At 40.4% G+C, this 19563-nt stretch overlaps 1 protein-coding gene and 1 pseudogene across 1 annotated transcript; both read right to left on the reverse strand.

Moving 5' to 3' along the window:
• The window catches only part of LOC146677051 (stonustoxin subunit beta-like), a 10199-nt pseudogene extending 4473 nt beyond the window's left edge, over window positions 1-5726 (reverse strand).
• LOC146677052 (uncharacterized) lies at window positions 5306-19472 on the reverse strand. Its single transcript, XM_085418046.1, has 17 exons — window positions 19393-19472; window positions 19177-19285; window positions 18948-19070; window positions 18759-18869; window positions 18409-18480; window positions 18172-18303; window positions 17980-18051; window positions 17636-17743; window positions 17182-17266; window positions 16847-17060; window positions 12782-14585; window positions 12502-12675; window positions 12113-12286; window positions 7424-7597; window positions 6993-7163; window positions 6834-6880; window positions 5306-6674 (listed from the first exon to the last, which is right to left on the reverse strand). The coding sequence occupies exons 2-17, from the start codon at window positions 19257-19259 to the stop codon at window positions 6091-6093; spliced, it is 4128 nt and encodes a 1375-aa protein (XP_085274172.1). The 5' UTR covers window positions 19260-19285; window positions 19393-19472; the 3' UTR covers window positions 5306-6090.
• Between the last annotated feature and the right edge of the window lie 91 nt (window positions 19473-19563).

Genomic DNA, 19563 nt, shown 5'->3' on the forward strand with positions numbered 1-19563 from the left:
AAGGTATTTCGGCTATTTCAAGTCTGACAAAAAACAGAGTAGCGCGCACTGTAAATTGTGCCGAAAGCAAGTCTGGAAATACAATAAACTGGTGCATGCGTCACACTGTGCGCCACGTTATTGTTTCGGTGAAATGAATTTCTACAATACTGTTACTGTTAATTCTACTCTCTGCAGTGTTTAAATGCTTACATATACACACAGTTACTGTCCCTCCACACATAGACTCGGTTCTGCTTCTATGCCCCAGCTTTGTTTACTTTTTCCCACCGAGGCTTCTAGACTTCTGATTGGCCAACATTTCTGCACGGTTAGGAATCTAGCGCCACCTGCTGCTTTGGCATGTTCATAGCAGCGTTTTCCTTCATTTCTGCCTTTATGTGTGGACGGGATTATTTTTCAAAACGAAAACAGAAAATCTCCGTTTTCAAAAACACCCGTGTACGTGTGGACGTAGCCTCAGTCTCTGACTGGAAGCGCTAATTCATCATTCGGCTTTTGTCAGACTAAAGTAACTGTTACAACTGTTTGAAAAGCTCAGCTATACAACAAGGAGAGATTGAGAATTTCCTTTTAGTTCTCAGTTTATTTGATATTGACAAAAGTTAGTCAGTTTTGTCTGTTCTTCTGTAAAACAAACTAAGATTTATTTTTAGAATTAATACTTTATTTCTAAGTGGAATTGACAATTTAGTCTGTTTCATTTGTTCTATTTTGAAACTTAAACGCTTTAGCGGCTGCCTTTTGTGTAGTTTGCAATATTTGCCTTTATTTAGCTGAAAAAGTCTCATGTTCCTTAAGTACATCTACCCTGTTGAACTTATTATGGGAAATAAATATTTAAAAACAAGCTGCTGATTATTTCACATTTTACTTGTGAGCAACGGCACATTTAAATCTTACAAATATAGTTATTTGGCTTATATCGTGATAGATATCGTTATCGCCTGAAATGAAAAAAACATATCGTGATATGAAAAAATCTCATATCGCCCAGCTCTACAGTCAGGCTACCAAAATCTATCTCTGCCCTGCCCGTCCGGCTATTGTAGGAAGGAAAAATATATGTCAATGCTTTTGCATTCTTTCAGAAATGTAGCTGGGTAATTATGTCATTGGCATCGGTGAGCCACTGTCAATATGTGACATATTGAAATCGCGTTTGAATTTGCGCTTGTTTTTTGCTTTCACTTTGCAATCGTGCGAACTGTGTATAGAGAGCGACAGCACTGATCTGTGAGTGATGATAATTTGTGCACCAATTCCTCTGACGTCGTCTTATTAATCGTTAGCTTACTATGCAAACATGACAAGTGAAATCTCCCGCAGCAAGCTTAAACATGTGAGAGGTTGATCGCGCAGAGAATCGCTGAGCTTATGTGAGTGCGTGTGTAAAAGCAGCAGGATATATATTTTAGTTCTGCTGAGCCAAATAAGACAGGTCAGGGTGAAGAAGTTACAGCCAAAGAAAAGCTTACCACAAAACGGAGAAGTTATGACAAATCAGACTATAAGGCAAAAAGAGAGTGCAGCTTTATGGTTTCATGGACAAAAGAATTTCTGTGGCTACAATATGACGAGCTAAATAACCAGGGCTGCACATAAGTGGTCCGCAGGTGCGCATTCGCTGTCAAAATAAAAAACATGCACAAGGGTTAGGGTTAAATTTGAAAACTGTACTTTTGAGTTAAAATATATATTTATAATTTTAATAAATGACAAATTAAAAAGGCATGAACATTTTTTTGTATCGAAAAAATATCGAACTGTGACACCAAAGTATCGAACCGAACCGAACCGTGAATTTTGTGTATCGTTGTATCGTTGCACCCCTAAAGGGTCCTTTCAACGTAGCACTCTTAATTCTTATTCTTATGTATATATCTCATGTATATCTCATGCACATATCTTTCCACGTAGCACTTTTAATTCTTATCCCTACTTTTATTTTTTTTCCATGTCTATTTAAGTGCTATTTATGACACTATGTTTGCACTGAAGCACCGCAGCAATTTCCTAATGTTGTAAACCTGCTCAACATTTGGCAATAAACCCCATTCTGATTCTGATTCTGATATACAGTGGGGCAAAAAAGTATTTAGTCAGCCACCGATTGTGCAAGTTCCCCCACTTAAAATGATGACAGAGGTCAGTAATTTGCACCAGAGGTACACTTCAACTGTGAGAGACAGAATGTGAAAAAAAAATCCATGAATTCACATGGTAGGATTTGTAAAGAATTTATTCGTAAATCAGGGTGGAAAATAAGTATTTGGTCACCTCAAACAAGGAAAATCTCTGGCTCTCACAGACCTGTAACGTCTTCTGTAAGAAGCTTTTCTGTCCCCCACTCGTTACCTGTATGAATGGCACCTGTTTGAACTCATCATCTGTATAAAAGACACCTGTCCACAGCCCCAAACAGTCAGACTCCAAACTCCGCCATGGCCAAGACCAAAGAGCTTTCGTAGGACACCAGGAAAAGTATTGTAGACCTGCACCAGACTGGGAAGAGTGAATCTACAATAGGCAAGCAGCTTGGTGTGAAAAAATCAACTGTGGGAGCAATCATCAGAAAATGGAAGACATACAAGACCACTGATAATCTCCCTCGATCTGGGGCTCCACGCAAGATCTCATCCCGTGGGGTCAAAATGATCATGAGAACGGTGAGCAAAGATCCCAGAACCACACGGGGGGACCTGGTGAATGACCTGCAGAGAGCTGGGACCAAAGTAACAAAGGTCACCATCAGTAACACACTACAACGGCAGGGAATCAAATCCCGCAGTGCCAGACGTGTTCCGCTGCTGAAGCCAGTGCATGTCCAGGCCCGTCTGAAGTTTGCCAGAGAGCACATGGATGATACAGCAGAGGATTGGGAGAATGTCATGTGGTCAGATGAAACCAAAGTAGAACTTTTCGGTATAAACTCAACTCGTTGTGTTTGGAGGAAGACGAATACTGAGTTGCATCCCAAGAACACCATACCTACTGTGAAGCATGGGGGTGGAAACATCATGCTATGGGGCTGTTTTTCTGCCAAAGGGACAGGACGACTGATCCGTGTTAAGGACAGAATGAATGGGGCCATGTATCGTGAGATTTTGAGCCAAAACCTCCTTCCATCAGTGAGAACTTTGAAGATGAAACGAGGCTGGGTCTTCCAACATGACAATGATCCAAAACACACCGCCCGGGCAACAAAGGAGTGGCTCCGTAAGAAGCATTTGAAAGTCCTGGAGTGGCCTAGCCAGTCTCCAGACCTCAACCCCATAGAAAATCTGTGGTGGGAGTTGAAAGTCTGGTGTTGCTCGGCGACAGCCCCAAAACATCACTGCTCTCGAGAAGATCTGCATGGAGGAATGGGCCAAAATACCAGCTACTGTGTGTGCAAACCTGGTAAAGACCTATAGTAAACGTTTGACCTCTGTTATTGCCAACAAAGGTTATGTTACAAAGTATTGAGTTGTATTTTTGTTATTGACCAAATACTTATTTTCCACCCTAATTTACGAATAAATTCTTTACAAATCCTACCATGTGAATTCATGGATTTTTTTTTTTCACATTCTGTCTCTCACAGTTGAAGTGTACCTCTGGTGCAAATTACTGACCTCTGTCATCATTTTAGGTGGGGGAACTTGCACAATCGGTGGCTGACTAAATACGTTTTTGCCCCACTGTGTGTGTGTGTGTGTGTGTATGTGTGTATATATATATGTGTGTATATATATATATATATATATATATATATATATATATATAAAATGCAATCCCCCCTGGCTTCTGCTCCGTGGCTGCTGAGTGACCCCTCATCTGGGGCTCTCCTCAGCTCTTTCTGGGATAGTGGCGCGGTTGCCCCTCTGTTGATCTTCCTTGGTCTCTTATGTTCTGAGGGCCTCTGGATGTCTGGAGTTTTGATTTCCTCCATACCTGCTTCATGCCCTGGAGGACGGAGCTGTGGCTCCCCACACCCTCTAGCAGATCATTACATGAAGGAACCTTTTAAATACAAGCGTGCTCATGCTCACAGGTGTACACATGGGTGCTCACACACACAAACTACACCCTTTGTGGCTCCTACCTCAAAGCACACTGTGCGCTGTCGATCTTACGTGCTGCACAATGATGTTTAATATTTACTGTTATAATCACATAGATCATCGTGATGTTGTTTATTATGTTGCTCTTTTTTTTCTTCTGCTTTTCTTTTTTCTTTCTCAACAGGTGATCCAGGTGATTGTTATATGTATTTTTTTTTGTCTGCTTATTTTGTTGGTTTTTGTTTTTTGCCCTTTATCCCCGTCCCTCTTCCCCGCTGTTTTTCTTTCCCTCTTTCTTTCTCCCCTTTCTTTTCCCCAGTTAAGTCTGTCCCGTATTTAGCAAGTGAAAATAAAATAAACAAAAGGTGAATCAAATAGACCATTACAGCAAGGCTGGGATGGTCCATTTGGCAAAGTAAATCCGTTGGGCATCTTTCTTTGCCTTTAGACAATAATTCTGATGGCAAAAGAGCCAAACGGGACAGGCAAAAAAAAAAAAAAAAAAAGTCTCATCAAGTGTGATAAGTCCCAGCTGTGCTCTCCTCCTGTGTCCCATTCCCTTGTTATCCCTCAGTGTATTTTAGCCCTGTCTTTCTCTCTGTCAGTGTTGCGTCGCCCCCTCATGCTGTGTGTGTTTCCCTCTGTGCTCCTAGTCTCTTGTCTCCAGGTTTCTTAGAGTTTAGTTTTAGTTTCAGCTTGTTTTTTTGCAAGTTTGTTTTTGGAGTTTTGTCCTATAATTGCAATAAAGCAATTGAATTTACAAAAAAAAAAGTGATTTAACTCACTTTTTAATTTTTTAAAGAAACCTTTATTGCATTGAGATGTCAGTGTATTTATGCAAGTAGTCTTTTATTGCTAACAACAACTCAGCTTCAACCTGGGACATTATTTCTGTTTGCAATATTCAAATCCATACAAACACATTTATATTTGAGGTGAATTTCACAAAGTTTTAGTTTTTCTGGATTGAGCAGTTTGTGCCAGTGTTACGTTCCCCTGAGGGGTCTAGGCGGTGAGGGGAAAGTAACAAAAAGTGACCGGGTCAGAAAAAGGAGTCAAGGAGGCAAAAGGGTTAAATCAAAGAGTTTTATTAAAGTTCCCTTTCAAACTCAACTAAAAGAGACGGACAAGCCGCTATCACCATTTAAGAAAAACAAAACTCAGGCATTGGTCAATAAAGTAAAACGTAAGCCAAAAAGAAGGAGAGCAGCTCACTAGCTGCAAACCACAATAACACAGCTCACTAGCTGTAACCACTCACAAACACACACACAGCTCACTAGCTGCAACGGCACTCTGGCCCAGAGCTCACCTTTCCCTGGGCTTAAATCTCCTTAATTACTGACGTGAGTCAGCTGTGTAAAAGGGAAAGGTGGCACCTCAGGCAGAAGAGGTAGTGTGACACGCCCACACAGGCACCTTCAGGAGGAGGCCCAGCTAAGGCCGTAACACCAGTGAACAACTGTTTGAAACTTGCTGGTGGCAAGGAAACCCACTTTGTGTTGAATACAAAACGACATACGTTCCAGAGTCGTCTGTTTCTAATACCAGTTGTGCTAACAAGACAGCACAAAGACAGAAGGTGTATTTCAAGAGTTGTTTTTTCCCCTCTAATACTAAATAAAATGATTTATACATATCTACAACACACCCTTCTATATCAATTATATAATACTGCATGTATACTATGTACATAAACTAGTGTTGTAAAATAAACGTTTAAAGTTTCATTTGGTCTTCAAAGTTTACGTTTTTGATTTTGTCTCATTTCAGAGAAAAAAAAAAGTGAAACTATAAAACATACACAGATGCTCCAAATATTCAAACAAAAAGTGAGAGTGAACATGAAAGACATCTATCTTTAAACAACCAGGCAGGTCAGAATTGTTCACATAAGACACTAAAGACACTCAGCAGTTACAGAATCACTGCAATAATGAGACACAATCTTTAAATTCTTAAGAAATCCCTCATGTAGACGTTAAACGTGATTCTGAGTCCATGAGAGCCTGCAGATTTGTCTGTGCATCTGCAGTTACACAGCTTATCTAACAGAAGGAGATACTTCTACCTGCACAGAACACAGACGCACTGAGGAACCACATGAATGGTGCCAGACTCCAAAGCCAGGATAAAGAGGTTCAGTGAATGTGGTGTTGAAGGTGTGGAGGTGGATCAGAGAGTCACTGGAGACATTGTAGAAGGACAGAGTGCCAGCAGGACAGTCCACATACACTGCTACTCGCTTAGGGCCACAGGAAGGGGACAAGGAGGATGAGGGGTGAATGACTGATATTCTCTGATTGTGATACACAGTGTAGCCGCGGGCATTAGAGCAGTCCAGACTCCAGGACTGAGGATTCTCTCCAAATCTGCAGTTTTTTCGTTCTCCTTTCCTTGCAATTCCTCTGTAACTTACTGATATGTCAACCTCACCTGTCCACTCCACCTCCCAGTAACACCGACCATGTAAAACATCTTTACACAGCAGCTGACACCAGTCAACAAATCTGTCAGCATGATCGGGATATATGAAGTTGTTTCTCGTATGTGTCACCTTCATGTTATTCATAGACAGTTTGAGATTTTTGTTTATTGTATTTGTGTTGACTGTAAGTTTAGAGAGATCTGTCAAGAAAAGAGACAATGCAGCTGGAGTTAATCTACCAGCTGTTCCTTTAACACTTCACAATATCAGTGATAATCTTAAGAGAATGACACCAAAATATAAAGACAGCTTAATATTTACTGTTTTATCTTTATGAATTAAAAAAACAAAACACTTACACTTCTTCAATCCTGGTTTCAACCACTCTGCTCCAGCAGGTTCCACCCTGAAATGACAAATATCAGCACCATATCTTTCAACATGCAAAAACAGAAATTACATCCAGTGTATCAACACCCATTGTGCTCAGTCATTAACAATAATGTCATCTCATCGACCTTAGGTTTTCCAGTTTCCAGCGTTGATCCTTTACTCCAGTCTGAAGCTCTACTCCTGCATCCTCTGGATGATTGTAACTCAAGTCCAGCACTTTCAGATGAGAGGTGTTGGAGTTCAGAGCTGAGGCCAGAGAAGCACAGCCATCCTTTGTGATCAAGCAGCCCGAAAGCCTGGAGGCACACAAAATGAGGCTGGATAAGCTACTAAAGCAACAAAACGCTGACGTACTGTGATCTATCATTTAATTAAGCTGATTATTATCATCACATTTTGTTTCTTTAATTATAATCCAGACCATTAACTTCAACCAATAATCAGGTGTCCCAATAGAAAACGTAATAAAAATAAATATTATAATATAACAATGTAAGCAGAGAAACAGTCATCTTAATTCACAGTGTAAATACTGATTGCAGAGGCTAATCTTAACCTGAGAGTTTCCAGTTTGCAGTGTTGACTTTCCAGTCCAGTGGACAGTGCCTTCACTCCTGTATCCTTCAGGTTGTTGTTATTCAGGTCCAGCTCTCTCAGACTCGATGACTGGCAGGAGAGAGCTGGAGAAAGAGCTTCACAGCTTTTTTCTGACAGGTTGCAGACACTCAGTCTGAAAAGACAATAATGAATAGGACACAATGATTGGTTTGAATAAACAAATAATCTAAAAATGAGCATAAAATCTTATCAACTACAGTGGTATGCAAAAGTTTGGGCACTCCTGATAATTTTCATGTTTTTCCTTCATAAATCATTGGTTGTTTGGATCAGCAATAGTGTGCAATAGTTACTTAAACTAAATTAGGCAGGTGCATAAATTTGGGCACCCCAACAGAAAAATTACATCAATATTTAGTAGATCCTCCTTTTGCAGAAATAATGCCTCCAAACACTTCTTATAGCTTCCAATGAGAGTCTGGATTCTGGTTGAAGGTATTTTGGACCTTTCGTCTTTACAAAACATATCCAGTTCAGTCAGGTTTGATGGTTTCCGAGCATGGACAGTCACACCATAGATTTTCAATAATATTCAGGTCTGGGGACTGAGATGGCCATTCCAGAACATTGTACTTGTTCCTCTGCATGAATCCCTTAGTAGATTTTGAGCAGTGTTTAGGGTCTGGCGCAACATATTAGAAAACAAAATTGGCTTTTAAGTTATCTTACTGTCAAATCATACATTTTTATACAGATACTTTAAAAGTCTCAGATTATTTGTAAATAATAGGCTCAGATTATTTACAAACTCTACTGTACAATACATTTTTTCCCATAATTTTCTATGAGGGTCATAGTGATGTACAAATACAGGTAGATGTTTTGTTGAAATCACATCCCAGACAACTTACACAGGATCAAATTAGGTAAGGGTAAAGCACAGTAAGCTGAACTTTTCAGGGGACAGCACTAGTTCAGAATTCATACCTTGTGATTTAAAAGGCACTGAGAGAATTTTTAGATAATGTCTTGTATAAATAACTGAATTAAGAAAACCATGTACCCATAAATTGAATAAATATATTTGATTTATGCAAGCATGTATACTGTGGTTAAGTGCTCTATATGCCATTAGCAATCATGAAGTAACTCAAATGGCTCCAGATGGCCAAATATAAAAATGTTGGTACTTGTATCTGCTTTTAAAGGATCGATAAAGTTTTCTGCTGTGCTGTTTTACTCCCACATCTGAAACAAAGAGTAAAACAGTGAAATGTGGATTATTAAATATTAGGTCTCTCTCCTCCAAGTCTCTGTTAGTACATGACTTAATAATTGATCAGCAAATCGATTTACTCTGCCTTACAGAAACCTGGTTGCAGCAGGATGATTATGTTAGTTTAAATGAATCAACACCCCCGAGTCATTCTAACTACCAGAAATCTCGAAGCACAGGCAGAGGGGGCGGTATGGCAGCAATTTTTCACACCAGCCTATCAATCAACGAAAGACTGAGACAGACTTTTAATTCATTTGAAAGCCTGATGCTTAGCCTTGTCCACCCCAGCTGTAAACCTCAGAAACCAGTCTTACTTGTTATCATCTATCGTCCACCTGGACCTTACACAGAGTTTCTGTCTGATTTCTCAGACTTTTTATCTGATTTAGTGCTCAGCTCAGATAGCATAATTATTGTGGGTGATTTTAACAATCATGTAGATGCTAAAAGTGACAGCCTCAACATGGCATTTAATCTGTTATTAGACTCAATTGGCTTCTCTCAAAATGTAAAAGAACCCACCCACCACTTTAATCACACTCTAGATCTTGTTTTAACATATGGCATAGAAACTGAACATTTAACAGTGTTTCCTGAAAACCCTCTCCTGTCTGATCATTTCCTGATAACATTTACATTTACAATAATTGATTACACAGCAGTGGAGAGTAGACTTTATCACAGTAGATGTCTTTCTGAAAGTGCTGTAACTAAGTTTAAGAATATAATCCACCTACAGTTATCATCTTCAATGCCCTGTACCAATACAGAGCAGAGCAGCTACCTGAACGCTACTCCAACAGAGGTCGATTATCTTGTTAATAATTTTACCTCCTCACTACGTACGACTCTGGATACTGTAGCTCCTGTGAAAACTAAGATCTCAAATCAGAAGTACCTGACTCTGTGGTATAGTTCCCAAACACGTAGCCTAAAGCAGATAACTCGTAAGCTAGAGAGGAAATGGCGTGTCACAAATTTAAAGGATCATCATTTAGCCTGGAGAAATAGTTTGTTGCTTTATATGAAAGCCCTCCGCAAAGCCAGAACATTTTACTATTCATCACTGATTGAAGAAAATAAGAACAACCCTAGGTTTCTCTTCAGCTCTGTAGCCAGGCTGACAAAAAGTCAGAGCTCCAAAAACAAAAAGTTGAGCCAACCATCCCTTTAACATTAACTAGTAATGACTTCATGAACTTCTTCACAAATAAAATTTTTATCATTAGAGAAAAAATTACCAATAATCATCCCGCAGATGTAATATTATCTACAGCTACTCTTAGTACCATTGATGTTAAGTTAGACTCTTTTTCTCCAATTGATCTTTCTGAGTTAACTTCAATAATTACTTCCTCCAAACCATCAACATGTCTTTTAGACCCCCATTCCTACAAAATTGCTCAAAGAAGTCCTGCCATTAATTAATTCTTCGATCCTAAATATGATCAACTCATCTCTAATAATCGGCTATGTACCACAGGCCTTCAAGCTGGCAGTAGTTAAACCCTTACTTAAAAAGCCATCTCTAGACCCAGCAGTCTTAGCTAATTATAGGCCAATCTCCAACCTTCCTTTCATATCAAAAATCCTCGAAAGAGTAGTTGTCAAACAGCTAACAGATCATCTGCAGAGGAATGGCTTATTTGAAGAGTTTCAATCAGGTTTCAGAGCTCATCACAGCACAGAAACAGCTTTAGTGAAGGTTACAAATGATCTTCTTATGGCCTCTGACAGTGGACTCATCTCTCCGCTTGTCCTGCTAGACCTCAGCGCAGCGTTCGATACTGTTGAGCATAATATTCTATTAGCACGATTAGAGCACACTGTAGGTATTTCAGGTACTGCGCTGCAGTGGTTTGTATCATATCTATCTAATAGACTCCAATTTGTGCATGTAAATGGAGAGTCCTCTTCACACACTAAGGTCAGTTATGGAGTTCCACAGGGTTCAGTGCTAGGACCAATTCTGTTTACATTATACATGCTTCCCTTAGGCAGCATCATCAGAAGTCATAGCATACATTTTCACTGCTATGCTGATGACACCCAGCTCTATCTGTCCATGAAGTCAGATAACACACACCAATTAGTTAAACTGCGGGAATGTCTTAAAGACATAAAGACCTGGATGGCCGCTAACTTTCTGCTTCTTAATTCAGATAAAACTGAGGTCATTTTACTTGGCCCTGAAAATCTTAAAAATGTGATATCTAACCAGATTCTTACTCTAGATGGCATTACCTTGGCCTCCAGTAACGCTGTGAGGAACCTTGGGGTCGTTTTTGACCAAGACATGTCCTTCAATACACATATTAAACAAATATGTAAGACTGCTTTCTTCCATTTGCACAACATCTCGAGAGTTAGAAATATCCTGTCTCAGGGTGATGCTGAAAAAATAGTTCATGCATTTATTACTTCTAGGCTGGACTACTGCAATTCATTATTATCAGGATGTCCAAAAAACTCCCTGAAAAGCCTTCAGTTAATCCAAAATGCTGCAGCAAGAGTACTGACAGGGACTAGAAAGAGAGAGCAGATTTCTCCTGTTTTGGCTTCCCTTCATTGGCTTCCTGTTAAATCCAGAATTGAATTCAAAATCCTGCTCCTCACATACAAGGTCTTAAATAATCAGGTCCCATCTTATCGTAATGACCTTGTAGTACCATATTACCCTATTAGAGCACTTTGCTCTCACACTGCAGGCTTACTTGTTGTTCCTAAAGTATTTAAAAGTAGAATGGGAGGGAGAGCCTTCAGTTTTCAGGCCCCTCTTCTGTGGAACCAGCTTCCAATTTGGATTCGGGAGACAGACACTATCTCTACTTTTAAGATTAGGCTTCAAACTTTCCTTTTTGCTAAAGCATATAGTTAGGGCTGGATCAGGTGACCCTGAATCCTCCCATAGTTATGCTGCAATAGACGTAGGCTGCTGGGGGATTCCCATGATGCACTGAGTTTTCCTTTCCAGTCACCTTTCTCACTCACTATGTGTTAATAGACCTCTCGGCATTGAATCATATCTGTTATTAACCTCTGTCTCTCTTCCACAGCATGTATTTCATCATGTCTTCCTTCTCTCACCCCAACCGGTGGCAGCAGATGACCCCGCCCCTCCCTGAGCCTGGTTCTGCTGGAGGTTTCTTCCTGTTAAAAGGGAGTTTTTCCTTTCCACTGTCGCCAGAGTGCTTGCTCATAGGGGGTCATATGATTGTTGGGTTTTTCCTCTGTATCTACTGTACAATATAAAGTGCCTTGAGGCGACTGCTGTTGTGATTTGGCGCTATATAAATAAAATTGAATTGAATATGTAAAGAGCAGAGTTTTTTGCACACACTGAAAATCCTCAAAAAGGAAACAAAGATACCAAAAAGAGAAAAATTAAAAATAATCACAAGAACTGACCTCAGAGTTTCTAACTTTCGTAACGAATGCTCTAGTCCATCTGACAACAGTTGTACTCCTGAGTCCCCTGGATTATTGTAGCTCAAGTCCAGTTCTTTCAAGTGGGTAAGGTTAGAGTTGAGAGCTGAGACAAGATACCTACAGCCATCCTCTGTAATCTGACAGCCTGACAGTCTGCCGAACAAGAAAACAACACAAGTCCAATTTATTTTCATTTTCTATTTTCAGTATCCCGAGCTGAAAAATTTGTAAAGGATGGTGCTTAGTTAGGGATGAAAGAGGGAGGACACATGACACTCATTGTGATTCCATAACCTGATTTTTCACAGGTTAAAGATTGTTACATGTCTGATCTGACCATATCAGTTATTTATATTATTTATCCATACCTTAGAGTCTCCAGTTTCCAGTGTGGGCTCCCCAGTTCAACAGAAAGTGCTTTCACCCCAGAATTCTGCAGTATGTTGTTACTCAGGTCTAGCTCAAGCAGACTAGAGACTGGGTTACTGAGAACTGAAGTCAGAGCTTCACAGCTTGTCTTTGAGAGGTTACAGTCAGTCAGTCTAAAAACAGAATGTGAAAAAACAAACAAACAGATTTTTAAATACTGAAACAAAAGAAATGCTGCTTTCCTGTTTTCAATAAATGTGTACCTGTCTGTGTACTTACATGGCTTTTTTGGAGGCTTTGATCACTGGCAGCAGCCTCAGAAGAGCCTCCTCCGAAGCAGAGTATTTCTTCAGGACAAACTCATCCAGATCATTTTCTGATGACAGTAAGATGAAGACCAGAGCTGACCACTGGGCAGTAGACAGTTTATCCACAGAGAGGGTTCTTGAACTCAGGGACTGTTGGATCTCCTCCACTAGAGAACGGTCATTCAGTTCATTGAGACAGTGGAACAGATTGATGCTTTTTTCTGCAGACAGATTCTCACTTATCTTCATCTTAATGTACTGGACTGTTTTTTGATTGGTTTCTGAACTGCTTTCTGTCTGTGTCTGCAGGCCTTTTAGAAGATCCTGATTTGACTGCAATGAAAGACCCAGGAGGAAGCGGAGGAACAAGTCCAGGTGTCCATTTGGACTCTGCAAAGCATTGTCCACAGCACGTTGGTAGAAGTCTGTTTTTACAATCTTATTTTTAGGCGTTTCAGATGTCTGAGATGCTGTTTGTTCCTCTGGTAGCACGCTGACTCCAGAGTTGATGAAGGCCAGATGGACATGAAGAGCAGCCAGAAACTCCTGAACGCTCAGATGGATGAAGCAGAACACTGGGTTCTGATATAGCCCCTTTTCCTCTTTAAAGATCTGTGTGAACACTCCTGAGCACACTGAGGCTGCTCTAATATCAATGCCACACTCCGTCAGGTCTGATTCATAAAAGATCAGGTTTCCTTTCTCTAGCTGGTCAAAAGCCAGTTTTCCCAGAGATTCAATCATCCTCTTGCTTTCTGGACCCCAGTGACAATCTGTCTCAGCACCACCATCATACTTGATCTTCCTTACTTTGGACTGAACCACCAGGAAATAGATGTACATCTCAGTCAGAGTCTTAGGTAATATTCCTCCCTCTCTGGTTTTCAACATATTCTCCAGAACAGTAGCAGTGATCCAGCAGAAGACTGGGATATGGCACATGATGTGGAGGCTTCGTGATGATTTGATGTGGGAGATGATCCTGCTGGCCTGTTCCTCATCTCTGAATCTCTTCCTGAAGTACTCCTCTTTTTGTTCATCGGTGAACCCTCTGACTTCTGTCACCATCTGAACAAACTCAGGAGGAATCTGACTGGCTGCTGCAGGCCGTGTGGTTATCCAGACATGAGCGGAGGGAAGCAGTTTCCCCCTGATGAGGTTTGTAAGAAGCACACCCACTGAGGCGGACTGTGTAATATCAGTTAGAGTTTCACTGCGGTGGAAGTCCAGAGGAAGTCGACACTCATCCAGACCATCCAAGATGAACACAACTTGGAAGTGTTCAAACCAGTAAATTCCTGCTTTTTTGGTTTCAGTAAAGAAGTGATGAACAAGTCCCACCAAGCTGAACTTTTTCTCTTTCAACACATTCAGCTCTCTGAATGTAAATGGAAATGTAAACTGGATGTCCTGGTTAGCTTGTTCTTCAGCCCAGTCTAGCGTAAACTTTTGAATTAAGACTGTTTTCCCAATGCCAGCCACTCCTTTTGTCAGCACTGTTCTGATTGGTTCATCTCTTCCAGGTGACTTTTTAAAGATGTCTTCTCGTCTGATTGTTGTTTCTGATCTGTCTGGCTTCCTGGATGCTGTTGCGAGCTGTCTGACCTCATGTTCATTATTGACTTCTGCAGTCCCTCCCTCTGTGATGTAGAGCTCAGTGTAGATCTGATTCAGAAGGGTTGGGTTTCCTGCTTTAGCGATCCCCTCAAACACACACTGGGACTTCTTCTTCAGATTACTTTTAAGTTTACGTTGACATTGTGGAGCAAAAAGTTCTAAATGGACAGAAATTGCATCAGTGAGCAAAAATCTACCAAATAAAAGCACAAACAAAGTTTACAGTTGTAACAGTACTGTATATGCCTTGTGAACAGTAGGTGCTGTTATTTTCCCATCTTGGGATAATAATGGCAGAAGAATTCAGAAGGTAGCAGAAATATAATGAAGTACAACAGAATATGCTGTTATGGTTCTTCTCTTGTTATCAATAAAAGAGTAAATGAACCAGTAATTTAAGAATTAAAGTAAAAAAAAAAAACGAATTTGAAAAAAAAAACCCCCAAAAAAACAGTGTAGTATAATTTCTTGTTCGTTTAGTGTTATTGGATACACTTAGAAGAGATTCTCATTTAATCTAAAATGTTCAGTTCCTATTTTGGGAATGAGAGTGTAACCTAGGTTATTTTCACATTTTTCCATAGCAACTGTGATTCAAGTCCAATGTGGTGGATGACACTTGAGCAACCTCTGCATGGTGTCATGTGACAAAACTCCTTAAAAAAAGATACTGAACATTTTATTGATCCTTGCAGGCAGCGCAATTTATAAGTGCAAGTAAATAAAGGACATTTCATATCCTTCTTTTTTAATGTGTTACTGTAACCAATTATAGACCACCTAATTTGAAGTCTAAATCTACTGAAACAAGGTACCAGCAGCAGCAGCGCAATAGTAGTGACACGTAAGCATAAATGTAGCTCAGGTAGTGTTTTCACTGGAAATTTCAGTATAAAACAACTGCTAAATACTTTATTTTAACAACACCTAAAGTAACTAAAACTGGTAATTCTTTAGGAACTGCACAATAATATCACATTATGAAACATATTTTACATAACAAGAAAGAGAAACTGTCAAAAAGTTAACAGAAGGAGAGGGAGAGAGAGCCTGAGCCCGAGGACGGCCATTGCAGGGACAACCGCAACCCCTACTCAGAGAAGAGCAGAGGAGAGCCCCGCAGGCTCCACCAGAGCAGTCTGAGCTCCAGGCACACAGACCCGAGACCCAAGTGCCATCCACCCCGCAGCAGGGGCCCAACAGTGCCAGGGGGCCCATGTCCCGCCAAGCAGTTTAATTTTATTTATACAGTGCCAAACACAACAGTAGTCACCTCAAGGCGCTTTATATTTTATACCAGGGGTGGGCAAATCCAGGCCTCGAGGGCTAGTGTCCTGCAGGTTTTAGATATCACCCTGGTTCAACCCACCTGAATTAAAGGATTAGTTCATTACTAGGCCTCTGGAGAACTACAAGACATGTTGAAGAGGTAATTTAGCCATTTGATTCAGCTGTGTTGGATCAAGGACACATCTAAAACCTGCAGGACACCGGCCCTCGAGGCCTGGAGTTGCCCACCCCTGTTTTATACTGTAAGGTAAAGACCCTACAATAATACAGAGAAAACTCCAACAATCAAACGGCCCCCTTGAGCAACAACTTGGTGACTGTAGGAAGGAAAAAATCACTTTTAACAGGAAGTAAACTAAAAACTGAGACCAGGTTCAGAGAGGGGCAGCCATAGTTAGTGAAAAAACTAAGACCACTCAGTGCATAGGAGGTCTCTGAATGGTCTGGATATGGACCACCAGTGACGCTGACCCCAGCCAAATCCAAAACCAGTGAAAAAAGAAAACATCAGAAAGGATGAGGAGAGAAAAATGTCAGTTTCTCCACCTTTTGGGTGTTGCCTCATTGTTCCCCTTCTAGTACACCTGTTGTTATTTCTTGAACATCAAAGCAGTTGAAACAATCCCCAGAAGTTGAATTAACCTGTTCCTTTGTTATTTTTTGGGCAGCGTTGTTTCTTTGGTACTATATTGCTATTAGATGCTGACAGTTTGCAGACATGCCTGGGTTTGTCTCATGCACTAGGGAACTTAAATTGCATTGCTGTAGAAATTATATCATGATGCGACCCTTATATCACATACTAACTTATATTTACCATAGACAATATGATATTGCACAGCCCTATTTAAGAATTTCTACACTCACAAAAATCAGTTATTAGGTTTTTTTTGGGGGGGGGTTAGGACCAAAACTGCTAATGTGATGAGTGCTAATGTGCTAAGTGAGGAATTTTCTAAATAAAAGACAGAATCGGTATATGGTTCAGGAACTGAATTTTTAAATAATTGCACCCAAACAGATCAAATATAGTACAATGTGCAATTTCTGTCAACTGCTCATCCATGAAAACACTGATAAATGACTGCAATGATCTGTCACATTTACTGATCAGGCTCATTTTACTTACTGTTCTGCAGATAGTCAGCCATGCCGTTCTGTTCCATTTTCCTCAGGAAATGCAGGGCGAGCTTCACCAATGCCTCTCTGTTCTTGTGTTCTTCACCCTCGCCCCCCAGCAGCATCTCTTCCTCCATCTGACTCTCTGAGTTATCTGGAAACAACACCTTCTGGATCTTCTTCAGCTCATTTTTCACAAAAGTGATAATGTTGTCCTCCAGCAGCTTGAACAGGATATAACAATTAATGAAACCAGATTTAAATCATCACAATGACCATCAGACACAAGTGCAGCATGGAGATGACTGAGAATAAAACACATGTAAAAGAAGTTGTTGTACACACCATAAAGATAAAGACTGAGTCCGGATGTGATTGATGCTGCTGGGCAGGCTGATCACTTGGAGCCTCTGTACTTTCCTCGTCAAATCTGGAAGAATTGTGAAAAATTAGCTCCCATCATATCTGTTCACACAAAAACAACCACAAGGCAAAGGTCCATCTAGTAACATTTGGTCTCAAACAGTGAATGTGAGTGACTGTGAGCAGTGAGTGATGCTGAAGCTTTTAAGAATTAACAGGTTTCTGTAGCTTTCAGCATCCTCAGCTGGGTCTAGTCCTAACAGCTTGCACTAACTCCCCCTCCTTCACTGTAAACCTCTGAAGTTCTCTGAAGCAAGTCATCTACAACCTCCTACTGCTCCTCTTTAGGTTCTCCGACTGGTTATACTGGAAACTTCAACGTTTCACTAAGATGAGCGCTAGTATTCAGTTTTCACTATCATCCTGAAGTACTTACGCCTCGTTAACAGAGTCGAGTTCATCGCTGGAGTTATGAAGAACAGATTCATCGCACGTTGTGGGTGCTGATGAATCAGGTTCAGAAGATGCTGGTATCTGTTGTAACCTGAATAACAGCAGATAAGGTTAAATGAAGAAGAAAAGATGCCCCTTGGCTGCAGTGAGTGACAGATGTTATTGTAAACAGCTGATGTCTGGCTTGGTGGACAGATGTGCTACCACTACATCTCTATGTTCAGGTTTCTTTTAGTCACAACATTCTCAACCACATGCTTCGTCTCCTTGCAGCTCTGTAGAGACAAAAACAATGAATAATTAGTAAGATGTAATGCAACGACTTACTGTTTCACAAATAATCTTTGTAATAAATTCACGATCGCATCCATGATCCAGTTCTTTATGAAGGATAACCAGCTGCATATGGGCAAGAAAACACATAATTACAATGAACAGCATGAAGTTAATTAACTCCTGGTTAAAATGTTTTATTTGCTAAAGTCCAGTTAAATATTTCTGGTAGCTTTCCATCCTTACCCTTCATTAGCAGGCAGGTTCTGACTGTTCTCTGTATCTCGGCTGAAATCAATATATCGCTCATTTGAGCTGCTGCTCATCGTGGACACACAGACGGGTTCAGGTTTAGGAGATTTTTTTCTCCGATGTTTCCTGATAAAATATCGGTAAATGTATCAAAGGTCACACATTCAGCTTAACTGTAAAACATTTTAATAGAGAATAAATTATTAAGTTTTAATGCTGACAACAACTCACTTTGTGTCTTGTGATCCTTGTTTGAAGTCAATATGTCGCTCATTGGACTGGTCGCTCATCATTGACACACAGCTGGGTCCGGGGAACAATAGGAAATGTATCAAAGGTCACAAATTCAGTTTAACTGTCACAGATTAAAATAATATAATAAATAAATACAGTGGTTTGAAAAGTATTTGCCTCCTTTTCTTTGTAAAATTTACATGTTTCTGGCACACACTTGACTGCAGTCTACGCTGCCAAGGGTGGCACAACCAGTTATTAGGTTTAGGAGAAAGTACTTTTTCCACAAAGGGCAGGTAGATTTGATAGATTTTTGGCCTAAATAAATTTAAATTTAAACAACTCACCTTGTCTCCACTGGTGCTTGTTTGAAATCAATATATCGCTCATTTGAGCTGCTGCTCATCGTGGACACACAGACGAGTTCAGGTTTAGGAGATTGTTTTCTCTGACGTATCCTGATAAAATATTGATAAATGTTTCAAAGGTCACATATTCAGCGTAACTGTTAAGTTTTAATGCTGACAAAAACTCACTTTGTTTCCTGTGCTCCTTGTTGGAAATCAATATAGCGCTCATTTGATTGGTCGCTCATCACGGACATACAGTTGGGTTCAGATTCACGGTGGGCTGTGTGGGGTCTGTGCTGCTTCTCTGGGCTTCACACACACAGTTTTACATGTGAATAAAAATGATGGTGCAGTGATTTAAATGCAGAGCTGTAGCATGCAGAAGAGTCCCTGGCAGTAAAGAAAGTCATCTGACCTCTGAGCTTTGGTGATCTCGTCTCCACACAGAGTGGCTTTAGAGGGAGGAGGAAGCTCCACTTTGTTCTCACACAGCGACATCACAGAGTCAGCTGAAGCACAGAAACCTGCAGAAAAAAAAAGATTTCTCCTCATTCTGAGTGTCACAAACTCACCGCTCTGAGTGAAGCAAATCAGAGTCAGAGCCCAGCAGTGAACCGTAGGCCTTACTCACCTCTACACGGAGACAATCATCTGCAGCTTCACAAAGACATAAAATGAAAGTAAATAATAACCAGGAAGCGATGACGTCACTGCAGGCTGCTACGACTCTTCTTTTATTCTTTTAAACATGTAGGAGCAATACTGCCCCCTGCTAGGCTGGAGTGGGCAGGATAGGCAGGAT

The sequence above is a fragment of the Rhamphochromis longiceps genome, linkage group LG2 (assembly GCF_057381845.1).
Source record: "Rhamphochromis longiceps isolate RC_006_pf linkage group LG2, R_longiceps_female_GT1.1, whole genome shotgun sequence".
NCBI lineage: Eukaryota > Metazoa > Chordata > Actinopteri > Cichliformes > Cichlidae > Rhamphochromis > Rhamphochromis longiceps.

Excerpts from the sequence above, each read along its gene's own strand:
- LOC146677052 (XM_085418046.1), bottom strand. The coding sequence starts at position 19,259 with ATGTCGCTGTGTGAGAACAAAGTGGAGCTTCCTCCTCCCTCTAAAGCC. Across the intron at positions 12,287-12,501 it reads TGGAAACTGGAGACTCTAAG|ACTGTCAGGCTGTCAGATTA; the intron begins GTATGGATAAAT and ends CTTGTTCGGCAG. Across the intron at positions 6,881-6,992 it reads TGGAAACTGGAAAACCTAAG|GGTGGAACCTGCTGGAGCAG; the intron begins GTCGATGAGATG and ends TTGTCATTTCAG.